This window comes from Atractosteus spatula, chromosome 5 (genome assembly GCF_055471065.1).
Source record: "Atractosteus spatula isolate fAtrSpa1 chromosome 5, fAtrSpa1.hap1, whole genome shotgun sequence".
NCBI lineage: Eukaryota > Metazoa > Chordata > Actinopteri > Semionotiformes > Lepisosteidae > Atractosteus > Atractosteus spatula.
In genome coordinates this window covers 15604783-15625397 of record NC_142710.1, presented here as the reverse complement: position 1 = coordinate 15625397, position 20615 = coordinate 15604783, and the positions used below count along the sequence as shown (strand labels likewise).

The 20615-nt window shown below is 41.7% G+C and overlaps 1 protein-coding gene across 1 annotated transcript; it reads right to left on the bottom strand.

The window, feature by feature from the left end:
- Positions 1-10578: 10578 nt before the first annotated feature.
- On the bottom strand, positions 10579-20514 carry spef1 (sperm flagellar and cilia associated 1). The gene is made up of 7 exons (XM_088916303.1): positions 20281-20514; positions 18743-18858; positions 17867-18028; positions 17569-17611; positions 12731-12818; positions 12310-12406; positions 10579-11320 (listed from the first exon to the last, which is right to left on the bottom strand). Exons 1-7 carry the CDS (start codon positions 20387-20389, stop codon positions 11207-11209), a joined length of 729 nt encoding a protein of 242 aa, XP_088772429.1. The 5' UTR covers positions 20390-20514; the 3' UTR covers positions 10579-11206.
- Positions 20515-20615: the final 101 nt, after the last annotated feature.

The window sequence follows — 20615 nt, the reverse complement described above, 5'->3', positions numbered from 1 at the left end:
TCAAGTTGCTTCACTCTTCAGTGGGTCTCTCTGATATACAGGCCGGCCCTAGCTTTTTGGGGGCCCTAGGTAACACCCTGGAAAGGCTGAGCAGATGGGAAAGTTTTATAATAAAAAAACGTTCTATAAATCCATTTGCCTAGATTTTTTACCTCGGGTATGTTTTAAGCAACACGAGCTCTGAGAAGTTCCTCTCTGCTCCTGCTGCTGTCACCGGGAGAGTGACTGCTGTCTGAAGGGCTACAGGTTGGGTTTGCAATACCCCCATTTAATGATATCACCCTGCAACTCACAGCCTTCAGCCCACTGAAGCTCAGCAGGTGTGAGCTTGGTCAGTACCTGGATGGGAGACCTCCTGGGAAACACTAAGGTTGCTGCTGGAAGAGGTGTTAGTGGGGCCAGCAGGGGGTGCTCACCCTGCAGTCCATGTTGGTCCTAATGCCCCAGTATAGTGATGGGGACACTATACTGTAAACAGGCGCCGTCCTTCGGATGAGACGTTAAACCGAGGTCCTGACTCTCTGTGGTCATTAAAAATCCCAGGGTGTTTCTCGAAAAGAGTAGGGGTGTAACCCCAGCGTCCTGGCCAAATTTCCCATTGGCCCTTACCAATCATGGCCTCCTAATAATCCCCGTCTATGAATTGGCTTCATTACTCTGCTCTCCTCCCCACTGACAGCTGGTGTGTGGTGAGTGTACTGGCGCACTATGGCTGCCGTCGCATCATCCAGGTGGGGCTGCACACTGGTGGTGGTGGAGGGGAGTCCCCATTACCTGTAAAGCGCTTTGAGTGGAGTGTCCAGAAAAGCGCTATATAAGTGTAAGCAATTATTATTATTAAATACAGGAGAAATCGCAAGGAAAACAAAGCGCTTCAATGCCGATTACGTATAATCGACGAACAGTGTTTTGTACTGTATATTGCTTTCAAACTTTTATTTGGCCGGGCGGTGCCAATGTTTAGCCAGGCAACCCACACGGCATGTGCGCAATTGCAGGAAATGAAAGAATCGGTTTAGCTTCTAATAAAAACGCCTCAAGCGGTCTACACCTCTAGCTTGAAAACGTGACACGTCCACCGGTCGCTAGTTACGTGGATCTGACAGAATCAGAACCAAATGATGACATTATTCCCCAGGTTGTGCATTATTACAACGGTTTGACGTGGCGCACCTCTGTCTCGTGATCTCTTAGCCCGCTCTTCTTTTCTGCGCTTTAGAAACATTGCGATCGTAATAGGTCGGTTTTCTCTGACTGGGACTTCCAGTAGGAACATCCACAGCAGCAACAGAAAGAGCAGCTATGGGGAATTTATCTCACATTTGAATGTGCCGATTAACAATATATGGCGTTGCACATTGAGGGGGCCCCTGGCAGCTCTGCCGATATGTAATGAGCTTCGGGCTCTTTGGAGACAAATGCAAAGTTGCAATTTATTAATGCCTCGATTGCAATGCATTCCATTTTTAGTTCAGAAGAGTATTTGCATCACATGTTGGTAATCCTGTGAGGCGCTGAATACTCTCTGTGTAATTGCTTCTGACATGTGTGAGTTAGTATTCATCACTGACTGTGAAGTCACTGATTGGCATCTCTGGCAGAGCGCTCAGTCGAAGACAGTGATCTCCTTGCACGTCTTATCTGACACACTGCAGGTTGCCTCGTTATCACCACTCCATATCACTCCTCTGAACGTCAGGAGGCCTTAAGGTCCATCTTGCTGGCTAGGCTCTGATAAGGTCCTGGCTGGAGCCTGAGTCATTGTGAGAATCAAAGACGTCTAGCAGACCTCACTGAGCTTGGGTGACGCAATAATATTTTGTTCCTTTTGTTTAGCTGTTGAAAATAATCTATTCTGAGGGGTTTGGCTGTTTGAAAAACAGGATTTCTTATTGCACGGAATATAAAATGTTCCTATTGCTCAATCTATGAATGACACTGCATTATATATAAAAAAAAACAATCCCTGGCTGTCGTTTCTCGTTTCAGGCTGAGTAACAGCAGAAACTTCTCAGGTCCAGGAGGAGACATGACAGTCTGTGACTGGCTACTGATGGCACATTTCCCAGACCACCACTGGGAGATGAAGGACTTCTCGGTCACAACAGACAGCTTGACCGGACACAGCGTTTTCAGCCTGTGTGTGGGCCAAAGACAGGGAGAGGGGGAGTGACAGCTCTCAGCCAGGACGGTACATGTATGTCAACTGTTCCCTTGCATGTAATTACACCCAGAGGTGGGGAAAGTGATTCTTAAATCGTATAGCACTGTCAGTGTCATTAAGCCTTACATACGTAGAGGATAATATAGAAAAAGCCTCCTTCTTATGGCATAGGAAGAGCTCTGCATCAGGGAACATGTCTGATCTTGGTTTAGAACTGGTCACACAGTGGTGAGGGTTATAGGATACCAAACTTTGTCCCTGAATGTTTTTTTCTAAGGAAGGTGTTTAATCCAACACGTATCAGTTTTTCTGTGCAAATGATAAACTAATGTTGTTTAACACTCTTCAGGTGGTTGAATGCTGCATCACACAGGCCGGTTGGCCTAATGTTTCACTTGGGTGTGCTGTTGTGCACTTGTTTTTCATGAGGACTGAAGCTTGCTAAGATCAAGAACAGGAAAAAAATCTCCATCGAAAGTAACACAAGGTTTCAGATGTGCAGCCTTCTGTGGGCTGCACAGCATGTCTTTTCCTTTCAGCATTAAATGAATTATTGCTTTGCATTTTGCACACCGATGCAGTTCCCTACTCGACTGAAGCCCCGGAAATACTGCTTGATACACAAAACTAATCTTTCTACAGAAATGGTTTGAAATGACTCAATCTTTATTTTGTATAGCACTTTCATAACACTATGTCAAGGCACTTTGCAGTGAAGCAAACTTTAGAAATGCACAAATAACATAATGCAAGATATTAATTAGATTTGAAAGCTATTGTTTACAGTGAGTTTAAGAGGATTTGAAAGCACTGACTGACTGGGTCAAGGCACTAATCCATAGTCTTGGAGTAACAGCACGGAAACAGTCTCCCATGGTCTGGTTTTGAGAACTGAAATGTTCCCATTTTTCTAAACGAGTTTGAACTAAGTCCTGAATGTTATTCATCCAATTGGCTCAAAAAAAGATACACATGCAATTTCCTCAAATCTGGGCTGTTTCTGTGTGGAGTTAGGCCAAGTGTTTTGAGTAAGTGGGTGGAGCAGGCAGTGTCAACTCTATCATTCCTGGAATGCTGCGATATAGACAAGGTGTGAACATAGGAAAATGCTCATTAGTCATTCTAAGCAGGTGAAAATCAGGCAGCAGTAGCTGTTCCACCCTGTACTTTCCCCACTAACATAGGCCAAATCATGCTAATACAGGCTAATACAGCATATTCTTGGAACAGTAAGAAATGGTGGTTTCAGGAAATTTTCTGGCTGTAAAATTATTCACAGAAACTGAAAAATGGAATAAGCTCACAGACTGTTGGGGTGATTAACACTGATGTCACTAATTGATTAATTTCTTTTTGTCAGACCTTTGTCTTTGATCTGCCAATAGACAGTCTTTAGAGATTTGGCCCCCATTCTGTTTTGAACCCATGAGTTTTTACTCAGAGACTCAGTATTTATCTTGCATTACTTCCGGTGCTGAAAAAGCCAAAGATCCATGTTGGTTTTTTTTTATTGTTGACAGCAAAAGGAAAAGAGAAAAAAAAAGTTGTCGAGTTTAACATTTTGTGCCAAGTGTTTGACTAAAACTGGGAACATTTGTTGAAAACAGCTGTTCTTTTTCCTCTGTTTAGTCTGCTCCGCAGACACTAAGATATGGTTTTACTTCAGTCCATGAAGTCACCCAGCACAATGCTGAAATTTCAATGCAAAGGTTTTCGTTGGTTTTTAACCTGAGCTCTGTGCAGAGTGTTGTCCATGGACGTACAGCAGTCTAAGCATTCTGTACTGTGCAGTTCCATGCAGCTGTAGTCACACGTTTTTTCGAGTGGGATTAGAAGATACAGACAAACACCAATGATGCCATCGTGGGTGAAGGCTCTGGTGAAGTTTTGGCCATGTGGATGAGGAAGTTCACGTTTATTTGTCATTCCAGCCATATACAAGTACACAGTGGAACGAAATATCGTTCCTCCTGGTCCACGGTGCAAATACAGACAGGACGCTGACATAGACATTGTAGACAGGATACACATAGTGCAAAGTGCAGACAGTGCAAATTAGAAGGCAAATACATAATACAATCTACACAACACACTGGGGGGATTTAAACTTTAATTGAGCTCTCCCAGATGAAGCAGAGGGTCGCTGTGTTGGCGGCAGGGTTGGGGATGTGAGAAGGATGGCCATCAGGCAGTGGTGTTACCCGAGAGACGGTGATTGTCCTTCTGACAAACTCTCACTTAAACTCCAGTAATTGCACCCTGAGCACTTACCTTTGATCGGTGAACTTGTCTATTCAGGCGTGCGCGGACGGATCTGAAACCTCGCCTGTGAATCTTGCAGTCTATGTGCCGCACATTGAGACAGTGGCGTGGAACAAATATTCCATTGCTCGGATCCAGTGCACTGTGAGGGGTTACAAAACTGAGTGAGATGGCGAAGACCTTATAATAATAATAATAATAATAATAATAATAATAATAATAATAACAACATCACTTTATTAACCCTTTACAATTTCTTGCATTAGGAATTTGTCTTTCTGCATACCCCAGCTTGTTCTCCATGAGACACACAGACAGGGAGAGAAGCTTGGGGTCAGAGCACAGGGTCAGCCATTGTACAGCACCTCTGGAGCAGTTGTGGTTAAGGGCCTTGCTCAGGGGCCCAATGGAGTAGGATTCCTCTGCCAGCTGCGGGATTTAAACCAACAACCTTCCAGCCACAGGCGCAGATCCTTAGCCGCAGAGCCACCGCTCCGTCCCCACTCTGCCTTATATGTTGCTTTCCTTTTTTCCATTCAGCAATCCACAGAAAATGATTATTGAATTGCTCTCTTGTTTGATTGGAACCAAGAAATAAACCTTGAGCAACATGATTATGGGAGGAGAGCCATTTCCATGCTTCTGCCAGGTGAACTGGTTTCTTTGCATTTCTTCCCAGAGTGGTGGTTAATCAGCATGGAGTTTTCCAGCTGTTCGTCAGTTTAAAGTGTGAATCGCCCCACTTAGAGTCGTTCCACCCCCTCCATAGAAAAACAAAGCCCGTCTAATTGTTTGAATAATTGCTCTAGTGCTTGCAAGTAACACGTGGCTGAATGGCGGCTTCCCTGCCTGGTTAGGAAAGCACGTTCTCCTCTCTGAGGGAGGGAAAGGCGGCTCCTGGAGGACTTGGGGTCTCCGAAGTTCTCGTTGGCCTGCGGGGGTCCTGCCCCAGGGAGACAGCAGTAGAGCAGGGGGCCAGTCTCAAACCCCGGTCAAACACAGGCCTGCATGTCCCAGGAGGGCCTGTTATCGCAACCCCACAGTGCTCACTCAGCTTGGTGGGGATTTCCTTGCACGTAAATTACTTAGAAATATACAGCGTGCTTTAGCTACAATAGACTGGTTCTTTCTAAGCATCTGTTATTAGTAGTAATAATGAATGCATTGATTTGGTACTTTACATCCCTTTGGATCACAAAGCACTTTACATCTACAGTAGGGCTCCACTGCCATCCCCCCACTAAAGTGCTGCAACAATCTGGGTAGGCACAGCAGCCCCACTGCACAGCAGATCAGGGGGAGGAGAGACAAACGGAAAGGCGCTAGAGCAGGGAAAGGAGTTGTACAGTTGCACGAGGCGGCACTGTCTGTGTAATATGAGCGAAATGCAGAAATAACTCCATGGTTTGAAAGGTGAAGCCTGGGGAACTTTTGAAAGGGGCAACAGCTACTCCCACTGCCCTGTCCCTTTTGGTGTCTAATCTAGCAACTTTTAGCCCAGATATCTTCAAGAGCAAATGGCAGGCTGTCTAAACAAAGGGGCTCTCATCCAGACCAGATAAGTAACCCACTCTTGGTGCTGAGCTGTTACTTGCCTTTGCACTTTGAAATCTAATCATTCATTGACTTTCATAGCTCATAGCGCATACTTTGTGTGTGAATGGATGAGGTGATAGTGCCAGAGAGGCCTCCGCTGTGTATTACTCACAGTGGGGAACTGTAGATTTTAAGAGCTAGTTAGAGAACATAAAATGTGTTGTTTTTTTTAAGAAAAGGTTGGGAAATGATGCCCAAGTTTCCTCTTTCTGTTCACCAGCAAACGTGAAATGAAGAGCATGCGCTGTCACCCGATGACTTGGGGCTGTGTAATCCTAAAAACGTCATCTTAAATTGTTAAACGGCCACGATCAGGATGGTGTTTTAAATGAGAATAAAGCAGTGCGTAAGGAATACTTGTTTACAGGCCTTTGTGTAGTCATTGCCCTGATTCTCTCTGCTCTGTGAACATGGAGGTGTGACATTTAAATGTTGGGAGCTGAACTGGCTGTGTAAGTCTTGAGGGGTTTTGTTTCATTTCTTTTTTGTTACCACGCTGTCATTATTATTTATTGAGTGAGTCACGAAGAAATCAAGCTCCTGTAATCAAGCTTGGGCAGCACATACCTATTCGTCATCCGCATGAGGATCGAAAATATAGCCCTTTATTGGAAAACGAAAAGAATTTAAGAAGTACTGCGGGGAGCAGTTTACCCCAAAGTGCCAATTTAATGCAGACATTGCTGAAATTCTTTCCTTCTCCTCTGAGGTGCTGTCTTACTAAAGCACCACTGAGCGACCACAGTCACGCTGCACTTTTGCTCTGATTTCAGTTCATTTAGTTCTTCCTCATGATCTTGAATCTTTTAATCTACATTGTGTATCAGATTGTTAATTTTCCTATCTTAAGCTGTTAATGAAATCACTTTCTTGCTACTGCCTCTTTAGATTTCCTTTTTGAACCATTACTTATTTCAGACCCTTGCATTTATGTGTCCATGTTTCATCCCATAGAATTCACATATCATTCACCTGGGGGAGAGTGGGGGGCGATGTGATAATGGCTGTGAAATGCAGAGAACAGACAGTTCATATTTTTTTTTCCTTCTGTAATGAAATCTTGCTTCACAGGTCTCTGGGGGAGAAAGAACAGTTCTTAATTACAGGCATTGAGTGTCCACCTTCCTCATTATTCGTTCAGAAATGAATGAAAACAGATGAAATTCAGCTGGATAAACAAATTAGAAAACTCAGTAAACATGACTGAACTTAGTTAAGACTTTCAGATGTTTTTACATAATTCCTCATGGCTTGTAAGTTGTTAAACAATTTATTATAATTACATGCAATTGAAAGTAAGTAATTTTTAAATCTGGTTAATTAAGGTTGTGTTTTTTCAGTGTTGCAACTGAAATCCATGAACAGAGGGATAAATGGAAACGACCCTGACCCTTTGACCGCCTGACCTCGGATCTCTGACCCCCGTGCAGTCAGGCTGGCAGGAAGGGCACCGGTCCCCCAGCACTGATCCTTTCCAGACCAGAGCTCCAGAGGTTGTAGAATACGAAACGTTTTAACTCTTAACAGTCAGCTTCCCCTGCATTTCGGAGCATTTCCCGAAGTGCCAAATTCCCTGTTACCACCCCAGCAAGTAAAACAAACACCAGAGGAAACTCCTTTTCACAACCTGATTGCATAGCTACAGTACATTCATCAGAATGAGACCCTGACCATTTAAATATGTTCAAACTTTCTTCTTCACAAAAACTGCAGTTTATGCTGAGCAGACCAGTTGCACATGGTCCCTTCCATAGGGTACACAGGACTTGACGGATCCTGCCGTTGATCAAGCATTGTGGGTAAATATCCAGTGCTCGAAGCACTTAACATTAAATGCACAAGGAGTTTTATGGATCCAGTCACAGGCCTTTAAAAGTGAAAATGAATTTCATGCTTAAGCAGGGGGAATAGTGAGCTCATGTGAAACTGCTCTACTGCATGAGAGCCTGGGGCTTTTTCAGTCAGTATTATGCCCTGAATCAGGGTGAATCAGAGGGAGCAGCTATGCAGGAGTCCAGCACTCTGATAAAGACATTCCTCAGAGGTCTGTAGCGCTCAAGGAAGAGAGCTCTGAGGAGGCCGATGAGTCACAGACACTCTGCCTTGTGGTCAGCGGGAATGCAGTTCATGGAGCTGAGGTACAAAACTAAATTACAGCAACTGTTGAAAAAAATCCCCTCCCCCCCTCCTTGTTACACTCTGCGGTCTGAGAAGGGAATGGGTAAGATATTAAAAATGCACTGTTGGTAACTTTGAAAAACAGAACTCCATTCTTTGCAAGCAAAGGTCCTTTAAAAAAAAAATGAGACGCAAACATAAGAGATCCAACTGGAGCCCTTCAAAGTAAACACGGGTCTAACAAAGATGAGGCAAGGACAGACGTCCACACTTGTTTTCAATTTGAATGTCTGAACTGGTGTCTCAACAGAATACATGCGAGAAAGAAGAAGCAGAAAGGGATTGTTAAGCTCCAGGGGTATTTGAGGTCATATATTTCATACATCTCAAAGGATTTTCTAGACAATACTATTACAAAACACAGCCACAAGCTTCAAGCTGCATGAAGCACTAATAGCTCACGGAACTCTAGACATAAATAAAGATTACAGTATTTGAAAATATGTATGTGTATAAATCTGACAGATCCACTAGCTGTTTTTAATCACAATATAATCATAATACTGCATAAAATCAGATACTCTGTCCAACATTGCTTCTGACAGCTAAATTTGTTGTACTTTTCAAAAACCCCCATCAACCTTAAAGTACTGTAAGTAGGTAAGAAAGCTGGGGTTTGAGCTAGAGCAGTTTAGGGTTCCTCTAATAATGAAAGCTTGGATCATCGTGGAATTATCCAGCCGAGCATTAAACTTTCCTGAAACTGGCTTCTGCAACTATTGAGGAAGTGTAAAGTTAGTAGCACAAATGTGGGCTACCCAGTCTGGCAGAGGGAAAAAAAGGATCTCAAAACCTTTAACTCAACACAGTCCCCTGGGCGCAGCAGAACTCATGAAATAAGCTTAATAATAACAGGCTGGAGGGCTAGCTAGCCACAGCCCTGTCTGCTGAGAGGCGGCTGGAGCAGACAGTATAAATTAAGAGTGAATGAAGAACAAAAAATAAGTTGGCGCAAGATATTGGAATTCCTCCATTTGGAAGCTTGCACTAGACCAGTAGAAATGAATGGACTGGACTGTAGTGGTCAGGGTGATGAGACTGCAGGTGCTGACAGTAAAGTGTCCTCTGCGTGCAGAAAGGACTGTGGTCACAGGTTTCACCAGGACTTGAGGAACATGTTGGGTGCTGGTCAGCTCACAGGGCACCCAGGACCCGGAGGGAGAGTTTCTTTTAGCTAGTTGTCTTTCCTCAGTTACTGTACAACACAAAGAGCAAGAGAAGTCAGAATGTCATTCAGATGAGGAAGGCAGAAAGGAATCAAGTCCTGCTTCTGTGGCAGGGTAACGATACACTGTCCAGATTGTGGCCTTGACAAAATCAGGTGACACAACCTGTCTGGAAGTGGACCCCTCCAAGAATTCTAAGGGTATTTAAGACATCATATACAGCTCTTTCACAGTCAAAGTTTCCTTTATCTTCAGATATATAACCTGTTGCTATCTCAAGGGTTTTTGAAAAAGCCGGTTTGTTTTTCTTCTGTAATGGTGTCATGCCTCTGTGCTGCTGTTTGTTAAGACACCTTGTGATATCTGTGTTGCAATGGAGAGTGAAAACAACCATACTGAGCACAACTTCCTGTCCTAACAGCAGTGTGGCAACACCAATCCATCACTGCCGCCTCAGAAGCCATAAGGTAATACATCACATCAAAAACTGGACTTCATCATTAAGATATTTAAGATTCTTTCAAGTCAACCTCCAATTTCAGCCACGGTTCATTACATTTTATTATCCAATGCAAGATACTGATACTAAATAGATTTTAAAATCTTTAGGTTACTGTTCTGCACTAGTTCAAAAAGCATTTACAAAAATTTAGATTGCACAATGAGTTCACAGGTAAGGTTTTGGCCATTAGTCATATAAAATAAAAGGACTGACATAATTACTGAGATCTGGCAGCTATTATTTTTTCCTGGATCAGGTTGAAACAAGCCTCAAATTCTCTATACCCGTGTGATGCAGAATTGGTGAAAAGCAAATCTACTGTTTTAAAGTGTATTACAATTTTGAAACAAAATATTTTTGCTTTACTTCTTTTTTCATGATAATTCTTAATAACAAGGAATTCATAAAATACAGTGCCGATGAGAATGTCTAAAGAATGTGATGTGGACGCCACACTGTAAAAAGGCACTGTCCTTTGGATGAGATATAAAATCAAGGTCTTAACTCTTGATGGTAATTAAAAATCCCAGGGCGTTTCTCGAAAGGAGTAGGGATGTTAACCGTGGTGTTCTGGCCAAATTGATTCGCAGTATTTGAAATAAGGTATAACTCATTGATGTTGAAGAAGTCAAAGAACAAGGCATTTTCTGTGGAACTACATTCATACATTTAAGAAACTATATAGTCGTAAACAGACAAGCCTTGCAGGGTTCACCAATTTATTGCTGGGTTTTAGAAACCACCATACTGTGTTCATTCTCAGGGATTGGGTTTTACAGCTTTTCTTCTCCACACAGAGCTTAACCTGTCTCCAAATCAGTTGACACAATAATTAATAATACATTTATAGAATAGTTCAAATATATTTCATAGTGTTTTCTTGGACTAATTAAAAAACAGGCAATACAGACAATGGTGCTTCTAACTGATGTTTCACAATTTCTCAAAAATAACAAAAATAAATAGAAATCCATCAGTGACAATTAACTTCAGCAATGTGATACAACACAACACTCTATGTATTTAGTGTCTGGATTCTATTTATAACTTTTGTGACATGACATACTGTACCACATAAAAGAAGGACATTCATTTCCTACAGTTTGCTTTGCTTCTTCATCCCTCATCCGTTTCCGATCTCTGTTTTGTTCTTGTCTTCACCACTGAACAAACTGAATTAAAGTATTTTGACCTCCAGCTCTATTACCTAAGGAAATTGATATTTTGGGAAGGGTACAGGGGTCCTTGATTCTCAACTATCCTTCTACCTTGGATGTACGAAGAATCACAGATTTTTTTTGTCTTCCTCTGCTTCTCCTGCTAGTAAGGGAAGTAACTTCATTTCATGTGAGCTCTTGACTTGTATCTCTCCAGCTGCCTTGTTAAATCATCAATTCGCAGGTCTTTCAGGTGCACAAGGTGTTCCAGTCTGTTTACTTTCATCTGCAAGATCTGCAAAGAAAAACGAGCCATTACAACATCAGCCAGTCCCAAAATTCACTTAACGGCATATATTTCGAGTTGAGGGTTATTTGCCTGACGGTGTGTATGAAAGTAGAAAACTTCCACTAGCTTCCAAGTGCTGTGACAATAGCTCATCGTCTGCTCAGGCAGCTCCTTTGTCCTCTCTCTCTGCTGTGGGAACGGCACTGCCAACACATGTGTGGATTTTCATCCTCTCACTTCCTGCCGCAGCTGTGCGAAAGGAAAATCTCTTTCCTCAGGCCACTTTCACTGGGACACGTCACCGCCACCTGCAGATGAGCAGGCAGAGGTCCCTGGTGCTTGACAGCGACAAGTGAGCACTGCCTGGTTTACATCAGTGGGCAGCAGGCGGGCTTGATGCACACTTTCATTAAAGTGCATGTTGAGGACAGCACTCTTTTTGCTCTCACTTGTATCCGACATCCAAACTAATAATACTGAGTTACTAACAATACACTTGAATCAACTCTTGTTTATTTCATGGGGATGATTCAGCAAGAGGGATTGCTATGTTCTCAGTGTAATATCCTGGTGCACCTGCCTTCATAAAATGGTTTTGTGTTCTAACTCTTCTGCACACCCAGTGTCGATCTGGGCACAGTAAAATACCAAATGGGCATGCACGTTTTGTTTTTTTTTAAACCAGGGTGGGATGTCATCGTGTTCTCCTTCCCTCTTGATATTTGACGACATTAGATAATTGCAGTGCGTCAGCAGTGTCGTAATTATTTTGAAAATCGTACAATGATCACTGTGATGAATAACATGTTGCATACACCATCCTCTTGTAAAAAAAAAAAGTACAGGCTCTGTTTCTGCGCAGGATTTCAAAATCCCTTTTCCTGTGTGACACTTATTAAACAAGGATGTAACTTAAAGGATAAGTAGACATTGTAGTATATGTGTAATATAACAGCAAGACACTTTGGGTGCTTTTTCCAATCATTATCACCCACCTCCAAGGTCTCCTGCAGAGCAAGCAGGGCTTGTTCCTTCTCTTCCATCAGGAGCAGGAATGCAGGGTCCACATGAGAACTCGGTTTCTGTTTAGGCCTAGGAGAGATTTCAGTTGGACACAGCCTTTCAATCCATGGGTACTTACACGGTATATGCTAAAAATGGCTCCTTGTACTCAAAGAACACACCATCACAATGGTTTTGTAATTTGAATACCTCTTTGAAACGGTGCCATATCTGATCATCACACAAAACACCAAATAAATAATCATGTACAGCACTGGATTTGTTTTTATTCATATAAAGGACATTCTAATCTGTTGAAACAATATGATATCGACGTATGAATGTCACTTTCACTGTATGATCGTTTAACCTTTGGCGTGTTTTCTGGGCTCAGGCTTGACGTCTGAGTCTTACCTGTCTGTCTGGGAACATGTCCAGTCCAGTCTTCTCTGTTCTGAAGCTTCGTTTGTGTAAGAATATACTTTTGGCACCTGTACATATCCTATAGCCCAGACAGAAAGCAGAGTTAGTGTTCTGCAATTTTTTTATGAAGAGATAGTGTTACATGATGACATAGACAAGCTTCTGGTTAAAGAAACAGCTCTGGAGAGGACAAGGATATATCTTTCTCATGTGCACGGTAAAATTCCAGAAACTTCTTTTTTAATAGAACCAATAATTTGGTGTGAAAATATCGTTTTCTTACATGGCAATCAACATAAAAGCAATGATGGATGGAGTAGTGGAATCTGAGCTGAAATGCTTGCTGGGAGCTCTCTGTGAAAGCTGCAAGAGGACTCTTACTTGAATATCGGCCTCTGCCTTCTTGGGGAAAGACAGCCTTTTCCCTGGCAGCATAAGGGATTACAGGGTAGAACTTTATTTGACCTGACCTACATGTCAAGAGCGAAAATAAAACACACATGGAAACAGAAAAACTGCAGTGAAGTGGGCCCTGATTGCACAATACTTTAAAAACAACTTTATAACTAGTGGGGGGACACTGACGCTTTAAATTGGTGAATCTGCAACTGTTCCACCACGTTACAAAATATTTTTGACAAAATAAAAAGAAAGTCAAGGAAGCACAAAAATAAATGTTACGTTTAGAACGTCAGTTTCATCAGCGAGGTTGTTACAGATGCTGATAGGTAGATGTACAAATCATACTTGATTAAATGGGACTGATTTCAGATGTGTGCTAAATGCACTTAAAATACCTTAAAATTAAGATATCTTTCTGAGGGTTTCAGTCCCTGTGATTTTCTGAATCCTCTAAATCGCAAACCTACATATTTAAGCCCAGAGTGACTCATGAGAATTCCTCTGGAGAGCAAGACCTAAGTGATTAGGCTCTGTGTTGGTGAGCTAAACACAAGGGTCAAAAAGGCAAGAGGAAAAGGATGCTGAGCTGAAGTGACAGAGTCAGCAGAGGTTCTCTGGTGGTCACTGAAGGGAGGCTGTGTTATTGCCCAGGTCATTACTGACCTCAGTTTAAACCACCAAAATCCGCTGGCACAGAGGGTGCTACACGATTCAACATTTGCGTAAAGATTTTGAAGCAAAACTGCTTCTTTATCCGAATTTTTGCCTTACACAACCCAAGGTGGCAGAAAATATTGTGTGTGAGAGAGAAAGAGAGGAGAGGAGTGTGACGAGAGTCAGTGCAGGGGTCTGGGAAAAACTGGAGCCCTGTTTTCTGCAGAACTGACCAGCGTCGTTAATGCTTAGTGAAAATTTCACAGCAGTTTACGAGTGAGGCTTTACAGAGCATGCAGCTCTGGTGTGCTGGTACATTCTGGTGTACAGAGTGGCTTGAGATAAAAAGCTTCTTGCCAGATAACAGTAGATAAGGGTTTTCTGCGTGCAGAGCAGAGGAATGCTTCTGTTTCTTACTTCACAGCCCAGACCCAACCAATATGGATTTAGGCCCAGCAATGAGAGTGTCTAGTTCAGGACTATGTAAATGGTTAAGAACAGAGAAACAAGAATCTCCCGCACAGTGGAAATAAATCCTATAATATGTGTCAGACTGTGTGGTTACTAGAGTAGATTTTCTGTCTGAAATACTCTTTCCACTGGGTCTGTGATTTTACAAGCCCTTGGCTTCATTCACTCTGCAGTGGTCTTAAGCTTATCACAATATTAATATTATTGCTCTTTTCATTTGTTCCTTATCTGCATTACCGGGCACACAAACACACAGACACAGACATTCACATCAGAGCCAATGTTCCCAGAAGCCAGTTAAACTGCCAGTGGACAGAGGGAGGAAACTGGAGCACCTGGTAAAGACAAGATACAAACTCCACACAGATAGCACCCCAGAAATTAAACCCAGAGCCAAAACCACTACAAGGAAGCACTGCTACTCACTGCACCACCACACCACCCCATAACACTAACACGAATTTAAAACCACTTTAAAAGGCTCAATTAATCTGAAATGCTGTCATACTGGTGCTCCACACAGTCTTCAACTATGACGAATTTAATACTCTGAAATCTCCTCTAACATAAAACACATGTTCTCATTTGTTGAGAAATATGCTATTGCACAAGTCACTGCAGGCGGAAAAAAAAACCTTTGTCTGGTATCACAATAATCCGGTGTTCCTGGAAGAAAAAGGCTGGGATAGCCTTTTGGTCTCGGACACCTGGACGCCACTATCCATCATCATTACTCCAAGTTTTAAGTCTGACCAGAAATAAATATCTCAATGCAAAAGAAAGCCGCACACTCACAACAGACTCACACCTAGATTCTCTGCAATGTCTTTTTATATTAACCCCTTTAATGAGTGCATGAAAACTGCTCTTGTTCTTGTAGGTTTATAGTACACTGCTATCACACTTGAGTGAAAAAACTGGCCTGGTTATTACTACTACAACTAATAGATACTGTCCTGTTTCCAATTGGCCTTTGTTGAGCTAAATTTCTGAAAAGGTCAGTGACAGTTAAATTAGTCTCATCTAACATCTAATGGCTTCTTTGAACCTCAGCTTAGACACTTAAACAGCTCTTGTTAAGGCGGTTAATGACATGCTGATGACTTCTGCGCAAAGAGGTTTCTGACTCTGGTTCCCTTAATATTCTTACATATAAGACTTAAGTGCAGCTTTCAGTATTGTTAATCACTGCATCCATCTGGATCTTACAGAAAATTACCTAGGGATCACTGCTTCATGCATTAATGTTTTGACTCCTATTTGGCTACCAAAAGTCAATTTGTAGAACTGATATGGTCTCATTTATGCAGGGAGTCCCAGAAGACTCTGTTCTGGGATATTTATTTTATATTTACATGTTGCAAACATTACATTATTTGCAAATATTAGATTATTTGCCATCACGAACGTGGACTTCCCTGCTATGCTGATAATACTCAAGATTTACTTTCAGAATAAATCATATAGAATTGTCACTGCTTCTGCACTTTACAGGTCTCTGTCTTGTTTAACCTTATGGACACAACAGAACTTTCTTAAGATAAACTGTAACAAGACTGAGGTTATTTTCACAGGTGTCCAACTTCAGCTTGTTGCAAAGTTGGTGACTTCAGTGCTGTTATAGACTGGTGCTGAATTCAGACCCTTGATGGAAGTGGAAATCTTCGGTATTATTTTTGACCCTGTGTTGTCATTAGAAATATTTGTCAGGAACATCACAAGAACATCTTTATAAAATCTGTGTAAGATTGTTTATTTAAGATCCTTGCTCTGCCTGTCATATGCTGAAATATTATTATTTCATATATTAGTATTAGCACTGTCCAGCTCTTAACCTGCAATCTGAATTTTCAGGCCATCTTGCTCAACTCCCAATGAGCACAAGAGCCTCCTGTTTGCAGCACAACATCTGTGTAGCTCCCTGGGCCAGTTCATTGAAGAGACATTGCTACATCTCACTAACACACCTGGGTTTTCACATACTGTGTTTACACCGGAGGAAATTAAACTTTTTTCTTCTGAGGAAACTGTTCTCTTTGTACTCTATATGATCTGTAGCTAAAAATGAACTCAAAAATATTATACTGCAGAGCTATAAATTAAGCACAGATTCTCAACAATGCATTCAAGGGCATTTTGCCATTTTATTAGACTCACAGTACCATAATCATGTTTTCCATGGTCTAGCGTTGCGTGCAAACATCAGTAAATGTATTACTCATTAGGAGAGGGTGTGCCTATCTCACATTTTCTATTGAAAAATTATAATACAATAATTGGAGACAGCGGCTATATACCATCATGAAGCTTGTGAAGAAAATGGAAGTCAGAACATTCTTAATGTTGCCTGCTGTGACACTGGGAAGCCTCCTCTTTAACCTTTGCTAGCTGTTTGTACACCTTTTGCCAAGACATTACCCCAAGGATCAAAGGGGTTCTTGCCAGTTTAAAGACTAGAATGTATATTTAAAATATCTAAATAAACTTCCTTTGAACGTCAAAAAATAAAAAGAACCACTAACTGTTGAGCACAGGTTTTTTTTCCCCCAAATCATGCATTTTTTGACTGCAGTCCAGACCAGTATGACTTCACCCGGAACACAGTGTCAGTCAGCACTTAGAAAACTGCAGCGCACTATCAAGGGAACCGCGGAGGAACATGCCCAGATCACTGAGATCCCTGGACAGTCATACAGGAAGAAGGTGACCTGTGGTACACACAGTTATGATGAGAGCAGGAAACGAGATGCCTCTTGTACTGGTATCGCAGCACACATCACTGAGGTGAATGCTAGAAAAAGACATTATTACATGTAACAAATTCCATTCTACTAATGATTACCTAAAGGCAGAAGCAGGAAAGCCCTAACTATATTAATTAAATTATTTAACTGATGATGTGCTTTATTTTTCCTATTGTTTTTTTTTTTGTGGTGAGTAATTGGTACATGACTAGTAGGTTTTTCCACAATGTGGAATTATAGGCTATTGTGCCTCCAGGATGTAACGTGGACTAAAACCGCTTTGATGATACCACATCACACTTTCTGAAATAATTAATGCTTCCATCTGTCTGGTGTTACACTGAAAATATTATCATTCCATAATCCTAACAGGATAACTGTCCTTAAGGCAATTACAGCATTTTTTTCCTACATCTCATTATATGTGAGGACAGAAAATCTTCAAAAGCAAAATATTACAACTACCCTACAGGTATCATCTCACTTATAGCTTCTAATAATAAGTACAGAAATTAGCACGGAATGTTTATCGATTACAAGTTGAAAAATATATTTTACCTGTTTGTGATTGCTCATTGCTGATGCTGTAGTATTCCAAGTCCTAATAATTTTAGCAAAGGAGATCCATAATTAAAACATTTTTAATTGTATGCATTTTCCACATTTACACTAAGACACTATGAGCCTGATGGCAGAAAGCAGGGGGGTGATATAATAACATTCAGGAGAATGGTAAGAAGGGGAATTTTCCTTCAGGACACCATGATAGCTAATTCCCACCTCATAAGCAAGATACTGAGTTCTACACTGAAATAAAATGAAAGTAATAAAACAGCATGTCTGGTGTCAGACTGACCTGTGGCAGCGTCCTTGATTTCTCGTTCATAGACTTTCCTAAGCGTTTCTCATTAATCTTGTTTCTCAGTGTGCAGAGGACAGGCTCAATAACTCCTGCTGTACTCAAAACTATTTTTTTGACTGTTTCTTCTGGCACGTGGAAGTTTAACTTGGAGAACACCTTCCTGAAAATACAACAGCGAAGACAATCAATACCTTTTAAACAGTAGTGCCTCAGTAGGGCAGGCTACACTATACAAGCTATAAAAACAAATGGAGAGAGATAGTTGATCTCTTAACCCCAAACCTTTATTTTACTACTCATATTAACCCAGCTCATAAAAGTTACAGGAAGGCTTAGACTACAATATTCCTGAAAAAAACTCATTAATTCAAAAAGTTAAGAGTTCTTATACTGGGTAACATAGGTAACTAGAGCTGTCTGACTTTGTGTTTTCAACAGTTATCAGGATGTGTTTTAATACCAAGGCCAAGTTTCTTAGTTTTCAAATTAGTTTACAAAAGAGGGAAAGGTAATCCTTTGTTTGTATTTTTGAACATTTTAAGAAATTTTAAAATTAGATTATCATGTTTTATAATACACTACTGAACAAACTTAGTGGAGTAGAAGGGTAAACAAAACTGACCAATACATATATATGAACTGGCAGCTCCTAAAGCCAGACTAGACAGAGTTGTAATATAAGCATGCTTTTCTAATCTCACATTACACTGTGCTTAGACCACCATGCTTGTGGATGAGAGTGTCTGGTCTAATGCTGGATTCCCAGCTCTCCCTCAGGATTTTCCACAAACAATAGCAGCCAGGGGGGAAATTTGAGAATTGGCTGTGAGGTGTTTTTATTTATGTTCAATCAGAAGCAAATAAATACACTCGCCTGTTCAGGGTCCCCCAGTTGCTGAGTTTCTGCTGGGTAGAGTTTGCTGAAACGTAGTTATGTAGTTCCACAAGTCTAGGGAAAAAATGCTTCACAACCTCTGCGGCCATCACTAGGAAGATAGAGAAACGTAAAATGTTAATAATATATATTATATATATATTATGCCTAATACTAAAATGCTTGTCCATGGTCCCTTATGTAAAAAAATCTTGGAGTTCACTTCTGTTCACTTTACTGAAACATTTTTCTGATTACCACTGTTCTCCACCATTCGGTTATAAATATGCAATACTGTTGACACTTACCTTCTGAAACTACTTTCACCTGAGCCAAGACCTCTCCTCAGCAATTCAGAAGAAACATGAAAAAGACACTTTTGGTGTGTTTCCAGTAATCCCAGCACATTTCTTTTACTTAAAGAGTATAAATGTTCCGCTCATCTGTATCTATGTATAAAGTGTGTGTTTGAAGGTTAGCTACACATTGCAGAAGTACATTCTAAACCAAATAAATTCATCCATCCATCCATTTTCTAACTGCATTATTCAAGTAGGGCTTCGGGGAAGACAGAGCCTATCCTGGAAAGCAACAGATGCAAGGCAGTCTATTGCAGACCAAATTAGTTTTATTTACTTATATCTTTTACTATATAATCAGAGAGTTCAAACCCTCTCATGTTGTAAACAGCTCTGCATAGAAACATTTGTAGACTATAGTCTGTTAATTTGGGTATATAAAAACTCCAAATATTCCGCATAAAAACCAGAGGAGAATCTCCAGTCTGCCAAAACCCCCGCAATGCCCCTTTATACAGATAGAGACAGTGCCACCAGCAGAGGAAAGGTGCTGGACCACTACAGCATGGGTCCCAGTGAGCCCCAGTCCAGGCAATCTTACAGGCCATCCCAAACCAGAGTGCCTCCAAACCTGCTCCTGCAAAGCCTCAGACCAGCTAGTCTTACAGGTCACCCTTAATGAGGTGTCTCCAGTCCCAGTCAAGGAGAGCCCCAACCCACTCAGGCTTACAGGTCACCAAATCAGAGAACTGAGAGCTTCCAACCCTGCTCCCTGAGAGCCCATCAGGTCAGTCTTAAAAGTCACCCTAAATCACAGAATCTGTAACTCTGATCCTAGAGAGCCCTAGTCCAGTAAATCTTACAAGTCTCCCTAAATTACAGAATCTGTAACTCTAATCCTAGAGAGCCCTAGTCCGGTCAGTCTTACAAGTCTCCCTAAATCACCCTAAAGCCTTACAGGTCACCAACCCTGATCCCGGAGAGCCCCAGCCCCACTCTAGTTAGTTTTATAGGTCACCCTTTGATTACCGGTTTTTAGTAAAGATTGGGAACATTTGAAAGGTTTTGGTCAGTTAAACAAGTAGTTTATTCAACTCTGTGCCTACTTTAACCAGTCACCCTTTTGACTGGTCGAAGATGTTTAGAGTTTAGAGATTATAACCAAAACACGCTCGCCCGTGGCTCTCCGGGACCAGGCTTGTCGACCAGGCGCCGTATCACGTCCCAGCCTGCACCTCCATCGCTGAAGTCCCGGGCGACACTCCTCTTGGGTCTGGAGAGGGGGATCTGGTCAATCCAGGCGTACAGATCCTGCAGCACCTCCTCTCCTGGCTCAGCATCCATCCCAAGTCAAAACCAGCCTCGCCACTGATGCTTAAACACACAAATGTACTTTTTTCTTCTTCGGTGTAGAAGCGAGCAGCATTAAACCTCTCTAAAGAATTGTTGGTGGTAGTTGCTAAGAGACGAAGCCTTGGTACGGTGGCTGGGAAGGGACAAACTGCATCTCTTAAAAGGTTACAAATATTGTAGTGGATTGGCGGCACGTCAAAGTTTCAGTTTAGTATAG

What these genes read in the sequence shown, in the direction of transcription:
- spef1 (XM_088916303.1), bottom strand. Translation starts at nt 20,389, where the DNA reads ATGGATGCTGAGCCAGGAGAGGAGGTGCTGCAGGATCTGTACGCCTGG. An exon ending in AATCAAGGACGCTGCCACAG is followed by an intron (nt 17,612 to 17,866) that starts GTCAGTCTGACA and finishes TAAAATTATTAG; the next exon opens with GACTTGGAATACTACAGCAT. An exon ending in CTCTGCAGGAGACCTTGGAG is followed by an intron (nt 11,321 to 12,309) that starts GTGGGTGATAAT and finishes TTTTCTTTGCAG; the next exon opens with ATCTTGCAGATGAAAGTAAA.